Source organism: Drosophila suzukii, chromosome 3, assembly GCF_043229965.1.
Source record: "Drosophila suzukii chromosome 3, CBGP_Dsuzu_IsoJpt1.0, whole genome shotgun sequence".
Classification (NCBI taxonomy): Eukaryota; Metazoa; Arthropoda; class Insecta; order Diptera; family Drosophilidae; genus Drosophila; species Drosophila suzukii.
This window is the reverse complement of record NC_092082.1, coordinates 1,560,715-1,582,463: the sequence shown is the minus strand read 5'-3', so window position 1 is coordinate 1,582,463 and position 21,749 is coordinate 1,560,715. Positions and strand designations below refer to the sequence as shown.

Below are 21,749 nucleotides of genomic sequence, written 5' to 3'. Positions count from 1 at the left end.
CTAATCAAGTGTTTTAAGTTCCCTTCCGATTTCCAATTAGTGATCCGATTCCTCTTTATGTAGCCAAACTGATGAGGGCAGTTCTCAACAACTGCTGACCCCTGTCAGGTCATTAAAGCATATTTAATCGATTCCATATTCCGTTTTAACCCCCTACATGCACAGGTGATGAGTTGTAAAATCAGCACTCGCTCTCGCTCACCTCTGACCCATTTGAGAGGGAGTCCAGCCAGGGATTTGTTTTTCAACCCATCGATTCAGCGATTATGGGCTGATTATGAACAGGCAAAATCCCCAGCGGAAAAATCCTCACCATATCACATGTTCAAGTGGTAGGCCATTGAAAACCCAGCCCCCATATCATCCATTCTCCTCCATCGTTCCTGATTGACGTCGACGAATTGTATTAAAACCAACAGATTTTCAACAATTTCATAAAATTTTACGCCTATCATGTGTCGGCCAATTGGTATCCGTCCGTCCGGCTGTTCGTCTGCCATTGTTTGTTTTCATAAACACAAATTACTTATCTCCGAACGCGTATTTTTGAATTATTAAGTTCGATCTCCTAGTGACGCAAAGTAGTAAATTCCGACGCCCAACTCGCGCTGATGGCCTGCGAACAAATGGTAACCAAATGGATCCCAAAAATGCCAGGAGGATCTCCTTCTGGGACCCCACTTTCCCCGCCTCCCCGATTTTCGAAATTTCATTCAGTAGCTAGCCGGTGCAAACACACAAATCAATTCTGGGCAAACAGGCATCATCGGCTTTATAATCATATTCACACCTCGCTCGATGACTATAAAAACACAATGAACCGAATCTCATTGAGTGGGCACATTTATATTTTGAGCAAACAGTCGTTAAAAAACGCCACAGGATATATTTGGGCCATCAGAAATGAGTTAAATGGCCGTGTTCTTTAAATGACTGGAAAATTCGATTGGGAACTGAAATATTTTATGGATCAGCTATTATATACCATGTGGTTAATAGTAACAGTGGCACCAAGATTAAGTGGCACCATATTAAGATTTAACAGAAACAATCTTTTTAGATCTTTGACTAAAATTTCTAATATTCCAGTCAGAAATAATCAATTGTTTTTCACAAAGGAATTAATTATGCTTAAATTTCATAACTTGTTTCTTCCTTTATTTCTTTTCCTGACCCTAAAATAGCATACTTTTGTGTGACACACTTTTTCTTCCCACATAAGAAATGCAGCATACTTTTAAAAACGGATGGCAGATCATAAGTAAAATTACGAATCGCCAGACTTTATCTTAGACAAATGTGCTCAAAACATCATACATCGTTGAACTTTAAAATGTGTTGGGGAATCTCTATTTCAATCTTTTTCAACAGGAACAAAAAATGTACTTAGCAAACCAGTCTGAATAGATTCCATAAGAAACGGGGTCTTTTGTGGATTAGTGATCGATTGTAAGTGTATTAAACTAGAGGAACTAAAGAATTTCACGTCTCCAGTTTCGAATTACCCGAAACGGTGAGAGGAGTTTGAGCCATGAATATATCGCCATAGGGATTATGCGGCTTTTGGCTCTCGCGATCGTACTCGGAGCCAATGGCCCACAGCGACTCCAGATCGTATTCCTCGCGAGCGCTCGGTGAAAATATATGCAGGGCAATGTTGCCTAAAAGGGTAGTGAAGGTTTAAAATGGGATCTACTGATATGATCTATCAGGGGTCTATCAGCCTGAACTTTCAACTAGACCTACCCAAATCCATGGCCATCCAATCCCGACTCTTGTCGCCCTCGATGCGGGGCAGAATGTCGCCTCTGTTCCGCTTGATCTTGAACATGCGACGCACAAACTCAGCCGTGGTCAGCATGTGCCGATAACTGCGTCCACTGCAGACCACGAGGTGGTCCACATATTTCAGGTTCTCCGGCACATAGCAGACGAATATGTCGTCCACATTCTCCTTGCGGAGCAGCTCCACCAAATCCTCCACATCGAAAACGCCACGAGTGCCACCTGTAGTTGGAAAAGAGATTTTAAAATCATGTTCATCCTAAAAGACACCTAACTTACGCTTTAAATTCAGGCCATAGTAGTGATCCTGATCAAGTTCCGAGTCCTCGGGAAGCTGCTGCTCCTGGTGGCGCGCCTCCTCCACATCGAAAATTTCCGTGGCCTCCTCATCCCGGAATATTTTGTACTTGTCCTGCACACCGGCCACCAAGTTCTTGCCGGGACTATCCTCAGTTTCCTGGCTCTTTCCAGGCTGTTGGGGCGGTTTGGAGAACTCATGGTGGAAGCAGCGCAGGACAGGCACACTCAGGCGCCTGTCGTGGACCAGGCGGAATACGCGGGTCAGCATTTTTGTTATTTATTAATTAATTAAGTAACAATTTAGAGCAAAAAGTTGTTTATTCGATACCTATTCGATTATCGATTAATTTGGCATCAAAATAATTATCGGCTTTCGGCAACACAGTGTGACCCTCTAATATACAAGACCAGAAGAATGGATGGCGCCTTTTTCAAAAATGTAATACATTTTAATAATGTTGCCTTTTTTCTGCATAATAGAGGAAGGTGTCTATTTGGCCCATTTGGTATAATAGGTGCAATTAAATAATTGCGGGTGACCTGGTAACACCCTTCTTCCGAAACCCAATGATTCTATGGTCAGTTAAATTCGAAACCTGTACTAAATGTTATGCAAATACAAGTGGGATAACATTTTTAAATAGCCGACGTTTTGCGGGCATCGACAGAGAAACGTAGCCATAACTAATTTTAAACCTATCAATGCTATGCTTTCCAAAAATACGATCCTAGCACACGCGCGACCTATTCCTCTAACATATATATTTTCTTAATAAATTCCATCAAACAAGTGGCTGTTATTGCGGTATTTATTTTGGGGAGGGCACAGTCCAAAGAGTTAATTTTGTCGCCCGGTATTTCTTTCACGTTTTCTCGAAATTAAGAACACAAATTTTGCGTTTTGTAAATATTTTAAATTTTCAAAACATACTTTTAAAATTTTAAATTTTTTTTGTCAGAATAAATTTTTTTGCCAACTTGGACAATTTTTGATTGAATCGGCTGGCCCAGTGTGAAGGGTTTTAAAAAACGGGTCATAGTTATTTTGCAGGTGTCGAACTGGAGGTGGTCAAGGTGGGTATTTATAACTTGTACATATCTCATGTGAAAACTAGTCATTACACCTTTGATTTTATGTTATTTTGTTCGTTTGCTCCGATTGCGGAAAAGTTTTACATCCAGGCATTATATTTTGTGAAGATTACAATAAGAACGAGAAGTAAATTAATGTTTTTATGTAAAATGCAAGTTCAATTAAATCAAGGAATTTTAATATTTTATTCTAAAAATTGTCATATATTTTCGAAAATTGTTAAGATATAAAACAATAAAAAAAAATGCATATTTAAATGGCTTAGAACACACCCCACGCATCCGCGAAGGCGGTGGCGAGTCTGGAGCACACGTCATTCGCAGCCAGAGGATAGCTGCTCACGGAGAAGAACTCCTCTGTCAAGTCAGTCGTCAAATTTCCAAAGGCATAGGTTCCCATGACGATGACCACTGGTTCCTCTTCCTTTGGCACTAGATCTCGCAGATTCTTTAGTGGTTTACCAGCGGCGCTCAAGGCGTACCGTTTGCATCCCACAGGAAGGTGATCGGAGATGGGATTCTTGATCACACTCAACAGTTTCAGGGAGGGGTCCTCCTTGGATCGAACCTCGCCCTCGTTCAGCAATTTCACTATTAATGGAGCAAAGCCCTTGAAGGTTCTGGGTATAAGGGTTTCTTGATTGACTTCGATGAGGACATCCTTCTCCGTGTGTACAAAAACCTGGAGATAACCAGCTCTATGCAAGGGAGAGTCGTAGAGCATAGTCAGGGTCTGTAGGGTGATATCCGGACGAACTGTGGCGGGATCCCTTTGGCTTTGGCGCAAAATATCCACATGGTCATCGCAATTCAGCAGCTCAAACTTGTCGTTGACCTTCGGACGTTTTATGTAAATATAAGATTTGTATTCCCTTGTTATATTTAAAAAATTATAATTACCTTAACCACTTCCAATTGAGCACCTTCCAAAACAACAATAAGTCGCTTCTTGCTGGTGTTTTTTGTTACAACCTTGAACCGACCCCTGTCCAAGTTAACTTCCTCAATATCAGCCATATTTTATATGGGATTTAATTAATGTGTCAGGGAAAAACGATGCGGTTCCGAAAATCAGATTTTTGAAATGAGAAGGTTTTGTACGTTGCAGAGCCGGGCTAGTGATGTGATATTTAAAATTAGGGAAGGCTACATTTTTCGATGTTTTTGTTGATATCGATTTTTTTCAAATCATCGGCTGTCAAATTACAGCTGGGGTATTCCCTAAACTGTTTTCCATAAATTTATTTTTGCGTTCAGTGAGGACACGGTATTTTTTGTACAGCCCATAACGCGTTAGAGCTGACAAGTGGGGGCCAGTGCTCTCCCGCCACCTGGTCACTCTAGATAGTCTCCAGAAAATTAACCAGCCGCCTGATAAAAATTAAAAGTTATTAAATCGCAACAAAACCGCAGCAAAGTGTGCACAATGAGCGAGCAGAAAACGAGTAGGAGTGGGCCAGCGTCCGCGGCGCGACAGCAAATCGAGGCGGAGTACAAGGAAAAACGGGCGGGATGGCATCGCTTCTACAAGGTAAATGGAAATGGAAATTGGATTGGATTGGCAACAACAACTGCGATTGCAACCTTCCAACTGCACAGAAAACTGGGGGAAAAGTGAATAAATATGTGGGATTCGCCAGGGATCGTTGTTGGATGCGAGGCACACACCTTTCGCAGAGCTCCTTTGGCGGTTCGATTTCCACGAAAATGTGATGAGTGCGCAAAAGGCTTCTGCAGATGCCACCAATACCACAGCAAGCTTTCAGTGTGTGCGTGAGTGTGTGTTGGTGTCAATGTTGTTGTTGCTTTAACAGCCAGGCTTTGGTTTGGGCCAAAAACAAAAACAAAAGGCAGCGAAAAAGAATGTACAAACAGATTCTCACCCATACACATGCACACGGCTGCTCACCTGCTGCACTTTACTTTGCATTCTCTTCGGTACATGTGTGCGCCTGTGTGTGTATTTGGCATATTTATGCTTGCCTTATATCTCAATATAGCAGCTATACCTTTCCCCAAAAACGATTTCCTTTGACTATCAATAGAGCGTTGAGCTATTCCGCGAATTCCATGCCATTCCCGTTTGGCCAAATCAAATTGGAGGCGATTTCTGGGAAGAGCGTTGCGTTTGTTGTTGTGTGTTGTGATTGTTGCTGGATGTGCCCCCCAAAAACCCAATACAATCGTGGAGGGGTGACAGTGTGCTCTCCACTTAAGAACTCCCCGCACACACAAGCATACGCTTGGACTAGAAGAGAGAGGCTCACGCACACAGGGGCACAAAGGGCATGCGTCTGGTTTTTTGAGTCTCGCTTTGGGCTGCTGCTTCTTCTTCTGCTGCCTGTCGGAATTGGAATCGGAATCCTCTTCTTGCCCCCACCTCCTCCTCCTGCTGCTCCTCTCTTTCTGCTTTATAGCCAGTTCCGGCGAACTGTGTCTTCAGCTGCTCCTCCTCCTCCTCCTGCTCCTCGTTCCTCTTCCAGTGCTTCCACTCACTTGAATTGGGATTTCACGGAATTCCACTCCGCAGTTAGGATGACACAGTATACACCATCCATACACACGTACACATACCCGTTTCTGGACCCTCTCCTCGGGCATCCTCGTCCATCACCATCATCATCAGCATCCTTTGTGCCCACGCCGAGGATAATCTAATTTTCCAGCTAACTGAAAAAAGGAGTCTGCTCGCAATTGTGCGTCGCAACTGGATGGAAAAATTGCTGGAAGCCATTTCAGTTGAAATACAGTCCAGCCTGGCTAACGACGATTTCCATAAGTAGAACCTTGAGTATACAATTGCACATTTCTCTTAAAATTTTAACGACTTAAGTCGAACCACATTTTCAATTGAAAGATGCGCTATAATACAATTAAGTAGAATTTTAAAATTCAAAGCATTCCATTCATTAATTCCACAAGTTGAACTTTGAATTTCTCTTCCGTTAGTATTCGGAAATTCCATTCGGAATACCTATTTCAGTTTAAACCAGATTTTAAGGTTTAAGGTTAGTTGAGATTAGATGAAAGGTTTTTAAAGGTCTAACATTAATCTTAGGAGGGTTTTCTTGCTTTGCCTTGAATGTAGGATTTTAAGATAACAATATCTGTTTTAATTTGTAGCCTTTCAATACATACAAATTTAATATTAATATAATAAAAAAACCCGACGATAGGTCAACTTTTGCGTATTTAAGATTTGCTATGTGATAGATAAACATAGGGTGGTCGGACTGTATGCCAAAAACGCAATGACGCATTCGGATCGCATTGTTTTGTTACGCTTTTTGCGCACTTCATGTACAATCATTTCCATTGAACGCGCTCCCGTTACTGGGTCTTCTCCTCCCCCTTATCAGCTTACACCTAGCGCCTTCTCGATCCATCCTTTCCATCATCCGACCCATCCCATTGCGCTCCATTATGACAACCTCCGTCGACTGTGACGAAGCTTCTTAGCTGTTATACGCTCCCAAAGGGTAATACAATCTTGACCAGTAGTTAGTATCAACAGATGATGGATAAAAAGGAAATAATCTAATATGCAGATGAAGATTCGAGACTTTTCCCATAAAAATCGGCTCTGATTATCAGTTCCTATAGATCATATAGAAGGGTATATACAATCCGGCCTGCCAAAGTCAACTTCCTTTCTCGCTGCAATTATGCTCTCATGTATGCATGCAATGTTTTTGTTACTGTTTCTCGCTTTTCTTCAAGCCCTGCAATGCAAAACAGAAAAAAATAATAACAATTAAACTGTTGGCACGACACGCTTTGGAAATTCAAGACCCCGAGATTTCGCCATTCTGCCTAGAAGAGTCACCTGGATATCCACAGAGCATAAAAAACAGTTTGTAGCTGCGGTAAACGGCCCAAGACTTAATGTTCAATGGAGCCGAAGAACTGTTTTCTCTTTCTGACGGAATTGTATACATATTGGTATAGCAGTGGGATTTTACAGACATACAAGATGCTTAAAAACAAATATCAAAGTTAGTTCCCAATCTAAATAATAACAGGTCCAGTTGGTATCATATAAATTACCATAGCGCAACAGATGGCCAATATGAATTCTAGGAAGTAGACTAAAGTCTTTATCATTAGCAAATATTTGAATAAAATACCTCAATTATCTGCGCATATACTCACGTGACCTGTTGATTATCAGACGTCAAACAATTGATAGTAGAAAATACCATGATTTGATGAATTCCGGGAACATTAAATGCAAACCCAGTTTACTTTCCGTTTCAAAAGAATTATCAATAATGCCGATAGCGATGCGTTGCGTAGAAAGTCAGTGGGTGATATTTCTCTAAGAACTCCCCTTATCGGACATTGCCCTCCTCAGATTTGGAGATTACGTAAGAGCTTGGCTTACCGAAGTGATTTCATAACAGCACGGCAAGTCCGCAGCTGATTCACTTTTGAAACATGACGAACTGGCAATTAACAACTGACTTTCGAGCTGCAGGAGAAACAAAGTATGTGTGTAAAATCATGTATGGTTACTCATCATCGGACTCGCATGCATGTGATTAGGTTATCCGCTGACTTTGAGCCGCGTTTTGAGGAACGGAGCACCTGTCACCGCCAGGTTGGCGCCATTGACCTTGTTCGGTGTTTGGTGTTGGTTTGCCGATGGATCCGATGGTTCGATTGTCCATGGCACTTTACAGCTGTGCCAGCAATTCTATGTACATACGTTCGGCTGATAAAGCACCGGCACCAGCACCGGTCATGCCCAAGATAATGCCATTAACAACAGCCTGGCTAATTAGTCACGCCCGTTTTGTTGGCTGGGTGGGCTTCGGTTCCAGTTCTCAGTCCCTCCCTGGCCAGGTTCCCACATCTATCTGCGCAGCAGAAGGAGGGTTTGGCCTCCCAGAGAAGCCCCTGATAGTGGGCCAGGTGGTGAATCACGGCCCAATGGGGCAACCCCATTCGATTTATGGGTGCAAATTGCTAAACGTCAGTGTTTTGCAAAAGCCAAGAGCGGAATATACCCAGGACTTATCAATGGGATTTCCAGCATAAGCAAATATTTCACTTACAATTAATTTACAAGGAAATTCAGTCAGACAACTATGTTTCATTTCTATTTATCAGCCTTGAATATGTAATTTTTAATATTTCTGGGAGCTCCATGAGTTTCAATTTGCATCTAAAACAGTTGTTTACTGTTTTAAGTACTTTTTGGAATGTTTTTACTTGTTTTAAGGGGTTAAGTCATATTTTTCTATTTGTTTACGTTCTTAGGGACTTTAAAAAGATACACAAATAGGAAACGTGTCTACTACTATTTATTGTTTGCTTTCTTAAGAAGGCATTGAATCATTTTCGGTACACATATTTAAATAATTTGGACTTACCTTACTTAAGACTGCTTCAGTGATCGATTACCACAAAAATACCCCCCAAACTGAGTTCTCTTTAATCGTTTAACTAGCTACTTAAGTATGTACAAAACCTTTTATTGTCCAATAAACTCATTTCTAGGAAAATGACATATTTTCCGTATTCCAATGAGGCATTGTATTTTAAGAACTTGACGATGATAGGCATTTTTTTTTTTAAATTAGATCGCATAGTTGAAAAGCACACAAGTCAAAACCCCTAATTAACTGCAAGGAAAGTGACTGATAACTTAAAAATTTAAACCGCCGAACGTTGACTTCAGTTTATGGGTAATTTCGATTAGACTAATCGCTTTTTGTGAAATTCCAGGAAATTTGCGAGTGCTGCGACAGGGAGGCGAAGGAGAAGCTGTTCACCACATTGGAATCGGAGCGTCACGCGAACCGCGGCCTGAATCGCTATCGGGATGTGAACCCGTACGACCATTCCCGCATTGTTCTGAAGCGCGGCAGCGTGGACTACATCAATGCCAACCTGGTTCAGGTGGGTCACGTTTTAATGCATATTGTTTCACCCGGTTTAACACTCCATTTACACTTTAGCTGGAGCGCGCCGAGCGTCAGTACATCCTGACCCAGGGACCGCTGGTGGACACAGTGGGCCACTTCTGGCTGATGGTCTGGGAGCAGAAGTCCCGGGGGATCCTCATGCTCAACAAGCTGATGGAGAAGAAGCAGATCAAATGCCACCTCTACTGGCCCAACGAGATGGGAGCCGACAAGGCCCTTAAGCTTCCAAATGTCAAGCTCACCGTGGAGCTCATCCGCTGCGAGACCTACCAGAACTTTGTGCGGCGGTGGTTCAAGTAAGTCATCATCATCATCACTAAAGCCTATTCCAAAGTACTGTATCCATTAACTACAATGCATTACTTTTACAGACTAACCGATCTCGAAACACAGCAGAGTCGCGAGGTGATGCAGTTCCACTACACGACATGGCCGGACTTCGGCATTCCCAGCTCCCCGAACGCATTCCTCAAGTTCTTGCAGCAGGTCCGCGACTCCGACTGCCTCAGCCGCGACGTGGGTCCCGCCGTGGTGCACTGCAGCGCCGGCATCGGGCGCTCGGGCACCTTCTGCCTGGTGGACTGCTGCCTGGTCCTGATCGACAAGTACGGCGAGTGCAATGTGTCCAAGGTGCTCTGCGAGCTGCGCAGCTACCGCATGGGCCTGATCCAAACGGCCGACCAGCTGGACTTCTCCTACCAGGCGATCATCGAGGGCATCACGAAGCTGCACGATCCCGTATGTATGCGCGACGAGCGGCCGGCGTCTGGGAGCCGGTTCCTCAGGGGCTGCCAGGTGCCGCCGTTCACCTTGGAGATCTCGCCTGTCCTGGGGGTGTCACAGAAATCTCTAGAGACTGTGACATCACTGAGTGGGGAAATTGTTCACACACTTTGTGTGCGTCACAGAGTCTCTGGAGATTTTATTAGTTGTTTATTGTTTTCAATTTTGTATGGTTTTCAGTGGAATTTAACTAACCACAGCTATATGATTTGTTATGATACATGTTTGGTTTTCGTTTTCAATTTTCACCCGTTCAGTGTGTTGGTTTAAAAATATTCAAGATTGATACTAAACTAAATTAATTTTCAATTTCATTGATGCGAAGGAGATTGCGTTGATCTTCGGTTGGTAGAGATTTCTGTGACAGCCCTGAATATTATACAAAACTAATTGTGGCCTTTGTACCTCTTCAGACCTTTCTCGACGCTGAGGAACCCATCATCGCAAACGACACAGACACCCACACACTGGATGAACAGCCGCCGCCGCTGCCGCCTCGCGTTCAATCACTTAACCTGCCGCTGGCCCCCAACTCCGGTGGCATTCTATCGCTCAATATGCGCGCCGCCCAGGCCAATGGAGCTGCTGACAATGCTGGCGACAAGCTGAGCAAGGATGCCCTCAACAACTTTATCAATCAGCACGATATGCTGCCCTACTCCGAGGTGGCCGACAGACGTCCCTTGCCGCCGATTCCCACGAGAGCTTTGAACGAATCGGACAGCGACGAGGATTACTTGCTGGACGACGACGAGGAGGACGATACAGACGAGGACGAGGAGTACGAGACCATTAACGAGCACGACGCCGAACCAGTTAATGGCCATGTGCCCCTGACGACGACACAGCCGCATGACGACGATGTGAATGCCAACAGCGAGAAGCCATCGGCGCCAGCCGATGAGCAGCACAAGGCCAACGGCATCGATCCAATTCCTGGACAGCTCCCAGCCAGGTAAGAACGCAGTCGTAATGTAGAATATGTGGCTCTCATGGGAAACCAAATGCTTCTCAGCAGAGACACCATAATATGAGATATGAGATATGAACAAACTTTCTAATCACCTCCTATCCTTTGCAGTCCCGAGAACGAGCTGAAGCGGCGGAAACGCAACGAGTACCAGGCCAGTCTGGAGCAGAAGGTCAACGACATCAAGCGGAAGCAGCGGGAGAACGAGGACAGCCAGCTGGCGGCAAAGAAACGAAGGTCATTACTCACATATATTGCCGCTGGTGTTGTGGTGGGCGTGATCTGCGCCTACGCATACACGAAGCTAGGATAAGTGCCCCCATTAGCCACTAAGTAGTCGTAGACCAGTAGCGATAGCTGTATGACGTATTTAGTTGCCGTAGGACACTGATCACTGATTCCTCCCCCTGATGACCGATTTCCGCCGATCCCTACCACCGATCCCCACCAGCGCTCGTCCGCCTGGCCTGACCTGGCATGATTTGTGGCCACAAATCGAGGACGACAAGGGACGGATCGGCAGCGGATCGGATCGGATAGGATCAGAGATCGGATGGAGTCGCATCGCAATCGCAACCCACGGATTGCGGATGCCGGATTGAGCTGAACGAACGATACACGATGCATAAATATTAGGGAATTTTTTATATATATACGAAAATGAGGAAAACAAAACAAAACATGCAACTAAACTAAACGAGAATCGGGTAGAAATCACGTCAAATGTAGATTTTGCGCAATAGACTGACATTTTAGAACAAATTTATTTTCTACACTCTAAAAATGGATTCATAACAGACCAGAATCCCCCGAAACGAACCACACCAAATCTCTAAGCTCCCCCTTCTAATCGCTCGCTATGCAATAAAATTTATTATTATACCTTTTATAACTATGATCAACGATTCAAGCACCCCGACATCCACCCACACGCTTCACTTGTTGTTGTACAGCAATTTCTTATAGCATACGACCTATGTATATTTATTTATGAAGATATATGAGAAACAAACACTTGTTGTAGTACATGGCAAAATATAAAGTGCAGCAATGTGCCAAAAAGAAACGAATCGAAACGGAGAATTGTATGAAAGCAAGGCCCTTCTTGACTTTTAATTTTACTTTGCCAACCCGCCCCGTACTAACTTTGAATTGTTGTGTTTAGAAATATTCGTCTTTAAAGAGCACTATATTGAAAATATCTTAAAATGCGACGCCATTAAAGCAATAATATTAAAAAGCAAAAATAGCACAAAAGTACACCTATATCTCGTTTACCGCTTGCTCATTAGAGTTTTATAATCAAAATTAGTTTCATTTCGTACATGAATCGAACCATCTGAAATCAAAAAAGTGATTTTATTCCAAATTGTAACCTTGGACTCGGCTAGTTGCATACTAAATTAAATAACGAATATTTTACTGCGTCGCTAAGCGAAGTATAGGTGTATGATTTAATTGTAATGCTGGTTTTGCCAGGGCAAAATCACTTGTATTCAACAAACGAAGGGAGAAATAGCGGAAAACTATTCAATGGTTTTTCCAGTAGAGTAAGTGTGTAACCCCAATCCCAAGAAACATATTTATATAAACGTGTAGCGTGAGAGGACGCAAAAAGTACGACAAGAATTATTTTTTATATGTGTAACCCACAATTTAACGAAAATTCAAGTAACCACCCACGAAGAGATACGAAATCGGATGAGCCAAGGAGGATAACTAATAAACGAAAATACATATTTATATTAATTATATTTAACAGTAACAAGTAACAACATGAACAATACCTATAGTAATGCCTAGTTAACTGAACGTCGGCTAAGTACACCATCCACACACGGAAACGAATCGAACACCACACAACACAAACCAACACAAGTACTATATATAATGCCTATGAGAAAGAAAAGAGAAGTGAGAGAAAGTATTCAAATAAAGCTAATCATTTAAGACACGAAAATGCGAACCGCTTTAACTTGGCGTATTCCTTACTGTCATTCATAACATGTTTTCATCTCTCTGTTTTCAGACGCGAAAATCGACACAAAAAGTCCAAGACAAAGTAACAGCACAGCCCATCCAGTCCAGCACCAACACAAAGAAACAAATCGAACATATCATTTCGCATTACTGTAGCTTCTAATGCCAAAATAAATGTTTTTCAAATTACTGACCATTTTCGAAGTGTAACGCTCATTTATCGATGAATTTATTGAAGTGCCCAGCTGTTATGTAACAGCGGCAAGTCGCTAGCAGAATGTTATGTTTAGTATGACCATGTTTTGAATTATACCAGTTATATTGCGATAATTATTTAACAGATTATTAAATCACCCACATATTCCTATAGTTAGGGTATTCCCTAAGCTGATGAGTATTAATTATAACAAATTTTAGATAGTAAATAACAAAGCAAAATAAAAAAGTACTTGTTTTTGTTCCAAAAAATTAGACAACTGTTTGAAAACTCAGTGTTCCCTACATTGCTCACGTTTTCTGTTGAATTTTTCAACAACATATTCTGCCTTTCAATCGTTAGTATTTTTTACCAATTTGTATTTTTGGTATTCGACGCTGATAACAGACCGATAACTGCTGTCACATTGCAGCCCTGAAAGTAGCTATAAAAAAAAACGTGCGCACGTTTCGTTTTCGTTGACTTGTCTGCTTTTCGGATTTGTTTTTATTGAAAAACTAAGTGAAAACATGGCCAGCAAAGCTAAGAAGGAGGTGCTGTGCGACCATTGCCACGAAGGCTATGAGGCGAAGATGATTTGTACCGCGCAAAAGGCGTTCGTGGGGACGAAAGTCGTGGACTTGCTGGAGGCCATCACCCACAAGAGCGTGAGTTAAAGCGCGGCATTCGTATCTCCAAATCTGACCCCGGTCAATCCCCCTCACCCCTTTCAGATTCCACCCAACGTAAACGTCAAGATATGCTTCATCTGTGCTTCGGGCTTCATGTCCACCCGCGCCCTGATCGACAAGGTCCGTGAAACGGTAGACAGGATCCTGGCCGCGCCCGCCAAGAAGGGCAAGGTCAGCAAGGCGGCGGCACAGGATCAAGGGTCCGCTGATGAACCGGCACCTGACGTTGTGGACCTTACTGCAGAGACGGAGAAGACGCCGGCCAAGCCGCAGCCAAAGAAGAACACCACCATTCGCCAGCGCAGCAAATCGGTTGCCTTTCCCGCCAGCCACATGGTTCCAGACATCGCTGGGGTAGCAAACATCAAGGCTTCGCCCGCCAAAAGGCAGCTGTCCCGCTTGCTCGGAGACAGTCTCGACGATTCTGTGAAACTGACGCCTGCCAAAGATGTGTCGTCCTCCAAAAAGGCTTTCCTAAATCTCTTTGGCAACGGCGATGATGCCATGGAAAAGGAATTTGAGACAGAGAGCGAAGAAGAGGAGGATGCCGAAGCTGGCTACCTCACGATCAATACTAACAACTTCCAGTGCGCTGAGTGCGAGTTTCACACAAGGTTCCCCAATCACATTAAGGAACACATGCTGAAGGAGCACGGCCAACAACGTGCCCGCATATACAACTGCCCCATGTGTACCAAGACCTTCGGAGTGCTAAAGACCATAAAGGATCATGTGAAAGACGTCCATTCCCGCATTTTAATAAGCGAGTCCGAGGCCAAGTCCAAAGCAAAGGATAGCAAGGGAAAGTCGAAGGAGTCGGAAGCCGATCCAAAGCCAAAGGAGCAAAAAGCGCAGACTAAGAATCCGAAGGTGCCTGAGACTCAGACGCAGAAACAAAAGCCAAAGGAAGTGAAGCCGAAGGCCAAAAAGCCAGAAGCGGCAAAGGAGAGCAAGTCCAAGAAGAAGCCAACAGAGGTGGACTCAGAAAAGGAAAAAGTAGTAAGCCAGGAGAAGTTAGATGACACCCAGGATCCCAAAGTCGCCCTCCTTAAGTCCAAAGACATATCAGTAGAGTCGGAAGAGAAAACAGTGCTCAGCCAAGAGAAAGCACTTGAGACCCCGGGGCCCAAAGTCGCCTCCTTCAAAGCCCTAAACGAATCCCTAATGAGGAAAAGGATGCTGGAGAACGTGCTCGACTCCGAGTACACATTTGCCATCAACGGATCCAGTGCATCCACTCCCAGGGCCGAGACCACCAATTTCCAGTGCGACATATGCGACTGCGAGCTGACAACCGCCAAGCAGATGCAGGACCATATGAAGACTGCTCACGCCATTGACAAACCGAAGGTGTTCAAGTGTCACGTCTGCGAAAAGAGTCTGACCACCAAACAATCGCTAAAAACGCACCAGGCTCTTCATAGCGATAGTGCCGAGGTGGGCAAGTCCAGCAAGCGAAAGATACTGCAGGAAGAGGATGCGGACGTTGATATTGAGGGTAGTTTTCAGAAGAACAACACTATCGAGGATGACGAGGGACCTAGGGAGGAGAAGATTATAAGAGAAAAGTCTAGTAGGAATAACTCCTTAAAAGTCGATCAGTCTAAGGTTGGTGGGCTCATGTCCGCTCCGCTCTCGCCCGTTAAGAAAGCAAAGAAAGGCAAAACAAGCTCCCTAGACGTTTCTGGGGTCACCACGAACGGCGAATCTCCCGCCAAGCGCAAAAAGCAAGACAAGTCCAACGACGCATCCTCCATTTCCGATGTGTCTCAGCTGGAAGAAATAAACCACAATGTGAAGCCGCACAAAAAGGCCCGGCTGGAGTCCGTTGGCGACTCCACTACCGACGAGTCCGTACTCAGCTGCGACCAGTGCGGCAAGTCTGTCGGTTCGCGCCAACGTCTAGACTCGCACATTCAGAAGAAGCACATCTCCCAGTTGAAGTGTCCAAAGTGCAAGGATGTCTTCACTAAACAGCTAAACTATGTGAGCCACTTTTCGGATTGTTTAACCGAAAACGGATTGCCCTGCGGCGTGGACAAGTGCACGAAGGTCTTCATGGAAGCCAACTACCTGAGCTCTCACCTGCGCAAGCGCCACCACTGCGCCTAGGCATTATTGTTTTCATTTCCACCTTGACCATTTTAGTCTTACGTTAGGATATTGATTAGCTAATGTATCATGAAGTACATTTATTTGTTTTGTTCGTACGATTTTATACTTGATTTTTGGGTGTTCCGAATGAAGTCAACAAAAACTGATATGCAATGTATAACTTGGATACACCTCTATAAATTTTTGACTATTGAATAACTTTGAGACTCCTATTTGAAAAAAGCTAAAGACATGCGACACGAGCTCAAGCTAAAATTTATACTTAAAAGCCAGAGATGGAAAATATACATTTTTACGTACTTAACAAGAGTATGTATAAATTAAATACATTATAAAAAATTATTTTGTACTGTTAATAAAAATGTCCAATGACTACGGCACATACAAAACGAGTTTTAACCGCAGAATAAAGAAACGAACCATTTAAAGTGTTCTTATACATTTATTTGTCATATTCCCCCAACAAAAACAAAAATAAAATTGCGTGTACGCGAAACCAACAATATGCGAGAGCCATTCGCCTAGGAGAGCACAAGGATTGAATACAATACAGATGTTAAATCTGGGGAAGCATGGATTCTCCACAGGAGTTCAACAACGAGGGTGAAATGAAAACAGTATTGTCTAGTTACACTTTTCTACTTAATGTAAACGATGATAGTGATGAGGGGTGATGGGAGGTGGGAGTAGTTGGACCCAGGATGCTACCCAAGCACTCAGGACGTAGCCACTTTGCCGTGAATCTCCGCCTGGGCCACCTTCATCACCTCGAGGGCTCCCCGCTTGATAAGGTCCTCCGCCAAAGTCTTGCCCAACTGGTTGGCCTTCTCGTAGATCCCCCGACTGTGACAGGCGTGCTGGAAGAGGCCGCAGAACAGGTTCTCCACATCCTCAATGAGTACCGATTGCTGCGGCGTTGGCTGCTCCTCGTCGGCGTAGTCGAACATTTGGACCGTTTTCTGCAGGAACGGGCACTTGGCTAGGGTTGCATTTCCGTTGCCCTTGGCCGCCGGCGCCTCTAGACCGCTGCCCTGGTGCATCGAGGCGAATGGGCACTTGGAGGAGGTGGCCACATGGTCCACCTCATCGCCAACGCTACTGGCATTACTGGCTCTGCTGCTCGGTGGCGTGGGCAGAATGGAAGCAGGTGCTCCGGCCACTCCTCCCGTCACTGGACACTTGCCCGCCTGGGCATAGGATACCTTGGTCTCCTTGTTAACATACGGACACTCGCCCATAAAGTCCTGACCCACGGGCATCTGCAGCGGACAATGTGCCGTGGTGGCAGCTTCATTTTCATTACCGTTACCGTTGTTTGCGTTGCAGGAATCGCCGGAGTCAGCGTGAGCCACTGGGCACTTGGCGGGTGCCTTGGTCTGATTGTGCGTCACTGGACACTGGCCCATCACTTCCTGGCCGGCCACCAAGCGCAGCGGGCACTGCCGGGGAGTTGTATTGGCATTGCTGGTATCCGCATCTCCTCCGCCGATCCCGGCAGTTCCTACAGCAGTGCTATTGCCCAGCACTGGACACTGGCTGGCCAATTCAGAGAGCTGATCCACGGTGTAACCGGAGAGAGCCTCGCAGGCGGCCACATCTTCACAGATCACCGGAGGGCTGCCCTGCTGGCGCGGACTGCTTGAGTTTGAATCCGATCCAGAGGAGCTGTCGTTGCCATTCCTGGCGCGCTTGGTAGCTGGCGGGGAATCGCAGCTGCTGCTGTTCTCCTCCTGCAGCTGGCTGGCGCTCTCCTGGGCTCCTCGTTTACGCTGCTCCACCTCCGACTTCTGTTCATTCAAGGCACAAGCCAGGTTATTCCGTATCTCGATGGCGCCATCCAGACTCCAAACTGCTCCGGTGAGGGACAGTCCCACTTCCTGGCTGTTTCCATTCAAGGGTTCACCCTTTAGGATACTCCAAACCGCCACTGGGGCAGAGCAGCCTCCGCCCAGAGTCTTCAGGAAGCTCCGTTCTGCTAGGATGCGGCATGTTGTATTCAGGCACATCAGTTTCTGCAGCATGGTTAGCACTTGGTTGTCATTTGCGCGGCACTCCACGGCCAGGGCACCTTGTCCGACGGCATATAGCAAGTCGGTTGGCTCCAGCACCTGGCTAATGCGACTCATCCAGCCCATCCTCACCAGGCCTGCCTGGGCGAGAATGATGCCGGAGAACTTTGAATCGGCGGCATCCAACTTGGCCAATCGGGTGTTCAGATTTCCGCGGATGTCGCACACAGTCAAATGGGGATACATCCGGCGGATCTGAGCCGTGCGACGGAGAGAGGAGGTTCCTAAACACAGGAACATTTTTTAGTTAATAAAATAATAATTATCATGTATTTAACCACACTCACCAATCACACTGCCCTTGGGAAGCGAGGCTATCGTGTGGCCCTTGAAGTTCTCCCGCAGCACCAGCGCATCCCGGGCATCTTCTCGCTCTAGGACTGCTCCAATAGCCATTCCTGTCGGCAGTGCGGTGGGCAGATCCTTGAGCGAGTGCACCACAAAGTCGACGCCCCCGTTGCGCAGTGCATCCTCCAGGTCGCGGGTGAACAGGCTCTTCTCGCCGATCTTGGGCAGGGAAACGTTCAGCACACGATCGCCAAAGGTCGACATGGTGTCTGCAAAATGTAAATAGATTCGGTTACCAGTCTCATATAATGTTTTTAATAATCTACAAGGTTTATATTACTTTATTCTGTTTGTCCTATTTATCATGGTAAATAGTTTATTTTGACAAGTAGTTAAATATTTGCTATCATAATGCCCGCCATAATCTTTGTAAACTAATTTTTGTAATTTGGCTAAAAGGAAATTTTTATAATCCAATGTTTATTTTCTTATCATTATTTATCTTTATAAATATATTACTCTTATATATAATATTTTTTTTAATGACTGCTGTCTTTAATAGTATTTGTACTTCAATTTATTTTAAAAAAAAATGGTATAACAAACAGTATTTTACATCCACAAAAAAGTCCCGAAGCAAAGTTTATAGAAAGAAAACCTCTTAAATTGATCATCTGGAAAAGGTGTTCCCATAATTGCAGTATGTTATGTCATCATCACCTGATAAGGAACCCAGTAGCACCCCAAGTATCTCAACTTTACGACAACAATCAAGCGAGACATGCAAACGGAATATATCTCCCCAACGTCCCCTTCTGCCATTATGGACACGCAACGATAATGTCTTTTCCAAATGTTTTGCTTATCGGTTCGGGAATACAATTTGAATAAATGTCCATATCAAAAGAGGATATTGCGTGCGGGGTGTTGAATAAAGCACTTGCTGAATTTTATTTTAATGGAATAACGATAGGGCGAGTGAACTCCAAGTAACCCAAGTAGATTACGTTTGTTCGTGCTCGCCATGCCAAAACCATAAATCAAACTGACTCATCGTGAGGGCTTCTAAAAATATTTCCAAAAACTGGCCAATCTTATCAGGTTCAAAGGTACTCAACATGCCTGTTTGAATACAATTTCATAAGATTTCCCCATAATGTCGACAGAAAGCGTATATCTAATCGGAAATATTTACTTAATCGTTGGCAGAACGGTAGTGATCAGATAAACTGATCAGATACCATATCATCCAAACGAGAAATCCACACGTAATGGCAGCGCGCCTAAGTACGTCAACAACATTTGGCATACATATGGAACTAATATATTAAATTATTTTTTGAGAAACAGTTTAACGTTCTTACAAAGTTAAAAATTTGCGCTTTCAATATAAAGCTTTAAATAATTAATAGCTGCATTTATTTACAATCTGTTGTAATTTATATATATTATCTTCTATTAAGGGATAAATGATCAATAAAAGTAGTACCTCTGCACGATTCACATCTAAGCAAACCCGTTTAGTTAATAATGGAAATATCAATAATATGCAGTGCTATTTTATTACCCTCCACTGTAGGTTTGCGGGTATCGGTGTGTGTGAGTGTGATATAACATTTTTCGGCATTCCCTAATCTCGATAGCAACAAAAACTACTATAGGCATTGACATTGAGCAAACTATGCCAAAACGGCACGTGAGCGGGAAACGGATGTCGAAAGAGCACAACTGCCGGGAAAATAAAGAAAAGATCGAAACACAACTAAAAATACCGATCATATGCAATCCTATTTAAACGATCGTAACATTTGTTTTGACCACTATCAAAATTTGAGATAAGCCGATGGCTTCCAGCTGGAATTTCCACGAGTCATGCTTCGCTTCCAGTTTCCAAATCTCTTAAGGCAGCATGAGTTGGCTGTTTGCCTTGGCTTGGAAGGGCTTCCAATGTCTCTCTCCGCGGCATGAGTTTCCCATTCCAACTCCAATTCCCCTTTCCAGCCCCAGCCGATATCCCAATATTTGTGTTTACTCCGACTTTCACTTACGGATCTCGAATTTCTGCTTGGGATACAGCTTCTGCAGGCGGCCGATGACATGTTTGGTCTGAATGAGAGCGAGCTGAAAAGAGGGGGATAATTTAATTGATTAATAAAGTGTCCATTAAATGCTAAATGCAAATGAACCGAGTGAAAAGGAGAGAGAGTGGCTCACTCAACGTGCAAATAAGTCAAGTGATTTGAAATTAAAATGCCAGCAGCACACAGGTGGCCTTCATTTCAAGCACGATCAAAGGTGGCTCAGTGCAATTAACACGAAAATTATTAAAAAGCTTGAGGTTTAAAATCAAGTTTTTGGAATGGAGATCAAGAGAGCGGCAGTCAAATAAAAAGCATCAAACAAAAAATATGTACAGTGGGGACTTAATGTAAATATTACGAATAGGTACCATAATTATTCGGCCATTAAATACATTTTTTTAAGTTCCTATTTTCCTAGTAAATATCTTAAAGGGCATTGGTAAAAAAAGCATTTAAATACATTTTAGTGGTTTTTTAAATTATTTTCCCCTTCTAATCTGACTGATAACTAAGTTCCACTTTTTGAGTGTGTACTGTATAAGTTTAGACCCTCTCTCTCTCTCTCTCCCCCTTGCAAAAGTGCGTGTTGTTGCTATTGCGAATTGTGTAACAGTAAAGTAACCAAAAAGCAGAGCAAGTACAACAACTACAAGTACGCCGTGCGGAGAGCAACAAGTCTTGCATTTTAGGAGTGGAAGGAGAAGAGAGGGGAGGTGGCGGGAAAGAGAGAGCCAACAAAATGTGATTGAAATTCAAATGCAGCATTCCAATTCGAATTCAAAGCGGATGTATGCACATATATTTTGATTCTTACCTCGCTCTTTCGCGATCCGACGCGTATAACCTTTTCCTGCGCCGACATTATAACAGCCTTAAAGTTTCGCTAATCAGTATTGCACAATAATTGTTTATGCTAGGTTATTTGCTCGTGGTTTCTGTTGTTTTTGGCTGCAAAGTGAAAGTGGGTGCGAGAAGGACAGCTTTCGGGGTCACGTTGGCAGCAACTTAAGACGCGGGTGCGAACGAGAGGGAGCCCAGAGATGAACGATGAATGAAAACGTAAATGCACGCACTATTCAAGACACATTATGAGGTTATTGTCACGTTGGCTTTGTACTAAGCGATGGCTAATCGCAAATCGCTAGATCTTTTGAAATTTTAGCTGCTGGCCGATACTTCGGACCGAGTAGTATGTGAATGACAAAGTGTGACCGCGGGCGGGCCGTTGAAATATACGAAGCAAGGCATGTAGGGTTGCCGAGGGCGTGGGGGTGTTTGGGGCTACTGCCAAGACATCAAAAAATACTGTGGCTATTTAAAATTAATTAAGATTTAAACATAGTGTAAAAAAAGTGTTGTATTCATGTATAACGAATTTAGTTTAATGAGATTTTTAAAAAATCTTTTACCACGTCTTATAACATTTGAACTTTAAAAAGGGATTTAAAACATAAAGTAATTGGCTTAC

The 21,749-nt window shown here is 43.8% G+C and overlaps 5 protein-coding genes across 6 annotated transcripts; 2 read left to right on the top strand and 3 right to left on the bottom strand.

Moving 5' to 3' along the window:
- Positions 1–1,321: 1,321 nt before the first annotated feature.
- On the bottom strand, positions 1,322–2,431 carry RsfS312 (ribosomal silencing factor RsfS-like protein, 312). The gene is made up of 3 exons (XM_017077914.4): positions 2,065–2,431; positions 1,747–2,007; positions 1,322–1,661 (listed from the first exon to the last, which is right to left on the bottom strand). The coding sequence occupies exons 1-3, from the start codon at positions 2,351–2,353 to the stop codon at positions 1,483–1,485; spliced, it is 729 nt and encodes a 242-aa protein (XP_016933403.2). The 5' UTR covers positions 2,354–2,431; the 3' UTR covers positions 1,322–1,482.
- A 963-nt stretch (positions 2,432–3,394) lies between these two features.
- LOC108012331 (ribosomal RNA small subunit methyltransferase NEP1-like) lies at positions 3,395–4,294 on the bottom strand. The gene is made up of 2 exons (XM_017077629.4): positions 4,078–4,294; positions 3,395–4,012 (listed from the first exon to the last, which is right to left on the bottom strand). Exons 1-2 carry the CDS (start codon positions 4,192–4,194, stop codon positions 3,440–3,442), a joined length of 690 nt encoding a protein of 229 aa, XP_016933118.2. The 5' UTR covers positions 4,195–4,294; the 3' UTR covers positions 3,395–3,439.
- A 207-nt stretch (positions 4,295–4,501) lies between these two features.
- On the top strand, positions 4,502–13,036 carry Ptp61F (Protein tyrosine phosphatase 61F). Of its 2 annotated transcripts, XM_017079131.4 has the most exons (7): positions 4,502–4,708; positions 8,908–9,081; positions 9,141–9,403; positions 9,479–9,845; positions 10,304–10,845; positions 10,972–11,097; positions 12,890–13,036. In XM_017079131.4, exons 1-7 carry the CDS (start codon positions 4,604–4,606, stop codon positions 12,924–12,926), a joined length of 1,614 nt encoding a protein of 537 aa, XP_016934620.1. In that variant the 5' UTR covers positions 4,502–4,603; the 3' UTR covers positions 12,927–13,036. The 2 variants fall into 2 exon arrangements, with proteins under 2 accessions (XP_016934620.1, XP_016934619.1); XM_017079130.4 differs by lacking the exon at positions 12,890–13,036 and having other exon boundaries at positions 4,503–4,708; positions 10,972–12,820.
- A 430-nt stretch (positions 13,037–13,466) lies between these two features.
- indra lies at positions 13,467–16,232 on the top strand. Its single transcript, XM_017078949.4, has 2 exons — positions 13,467–13,704; positions 13,771–16,232. Exons 1-2 carry the CDS (start codon positions 13,567–13,569, stop codon positions 15,838–15,840), a joined length of 2,208 nt encoding a protein of 735 aa, XP_016934438.3. The 5' UTR covers positions 13,467–13,566; the 3' UTR covers positions 15,841–16,232.
- Positions 16,233–16,265: 33 nt separating this feature from the next.
- Positions 16,266–21,494, bottom strand: Hmbs (porphobilinogen deaminase-like protein l(3)02640). The gene is made up of 4 exons (XM_017078950.4): positions 21,096–21,494; positions 20,249–20,321; positions 18,200–18,469; positions 16,266–18,136 (listed from the first exon to the last, which is right to left on the bottom strand). The coding sequence occupies exons 1-4, from the start codon at positions 21,141–21,143 to the stop codon at positions 16,560–16,562; spliced, it is 1,968 nt and encodes a 655-aa protein (XP_016934439.2). The 5' UTR covers positions 21,144–21,494; the 3' UTR covers positions 16,266–16,559.
- Positions 21,495–21,749: the final 255 nt, after the last annotated feature.

Bases quoted from the DNA above. Each gene is read 5' to 3' on its own strand.
- RsfS312 (XM_017077914.4), bottom strand. From the start codon at position 2,353: ATGCTGACCCGCGTATTCCGCCTGGTCCACGACAGGCGCCTGAGTGTG. The intron at 2,008-2,064 runs GTAAGTTAGGTG...TTCCAACTACAG, and splicing joins CTATGGCCTGAATTTAAAGC to GTGGCACTCGTGGCGTTTTC. The intron at 1,662-1,746 runs GTAGGTCTAGTT...CTACCCTTTTAG, and splicing joins TTGGATGGCCATGGATTTGG to GCAACATTGCCCTGCATATA.
- indra (XM_017078949.4), top strand. From the start codon at position 13,567: ATGGCCAGCAAAGCTAAGAAGGAGGTGCTGTGCGACCATTGCCACGAA. The intron at 13,705-13,770 runs GTGAGTTAAAGC...CACCCCTTTCAG, and splicing joins AGGCCATCACCCACAAGAGC to ATTCCACCCAACGTAAACGT.
- LOC108012331 (XM_017077629.4), bottom strand. From the start codon at position 4,194: ATGGCTGATATTGAGGAAGTTAACTTGGACAGGGGTCGGTTCAAGGTT. The intron at 4,013-4,077 runs GTAATTATAATT...AAACGTCCGAAG, and splicing joins CTCAATTGGAAGTGGTTAAG to GTCAACGACAAGTTTGAGCT.
- Hmbs (XM_017078950.4), bottom strand. From the start codon at position 21,143: ATGTCGGCGCAGGAAAAGGTTATACGCGTCGGATCGCGAAAGAGCGAG. The intron at 18,470-20,248 runs GTAAGTGAAAGT...TACATTTTGCAG, and splicing joins CAAGCAGAAATTCGAGATCC to ACACCATGTCGACCTTTGGC. The intron at 18,137-18,199 runs GTGAGTGTGGTT...TCCTGTGTTTAG, and splicing joins TCCCAAGGGCAGTGTGATTG to GAACCTCCTCTCTCCGTCGC.
- Ptp61F (XM_017079130.4), top strand. From the start codon at position 4,604: ATGAGCGAGCAGAAAACGAGTAGGAGTGGGCCAGCGTCCGCGGCGCGA. The intron at 9,082-9,140 runs GTGGGTCACGTT...TTTACACTTTAG, and splicing joins TCAATGCCAACCTGGTTCAG to CTGGAGCGCGCCGAGCGTCA. The intron at 10,846-10,971 runs GTAAGAACGCAG...TATCCTTTGCAG, and splicing joins CCTGGACAGCTCCCAGCCAG to TCCCGAGAACGAGCTGAAGC.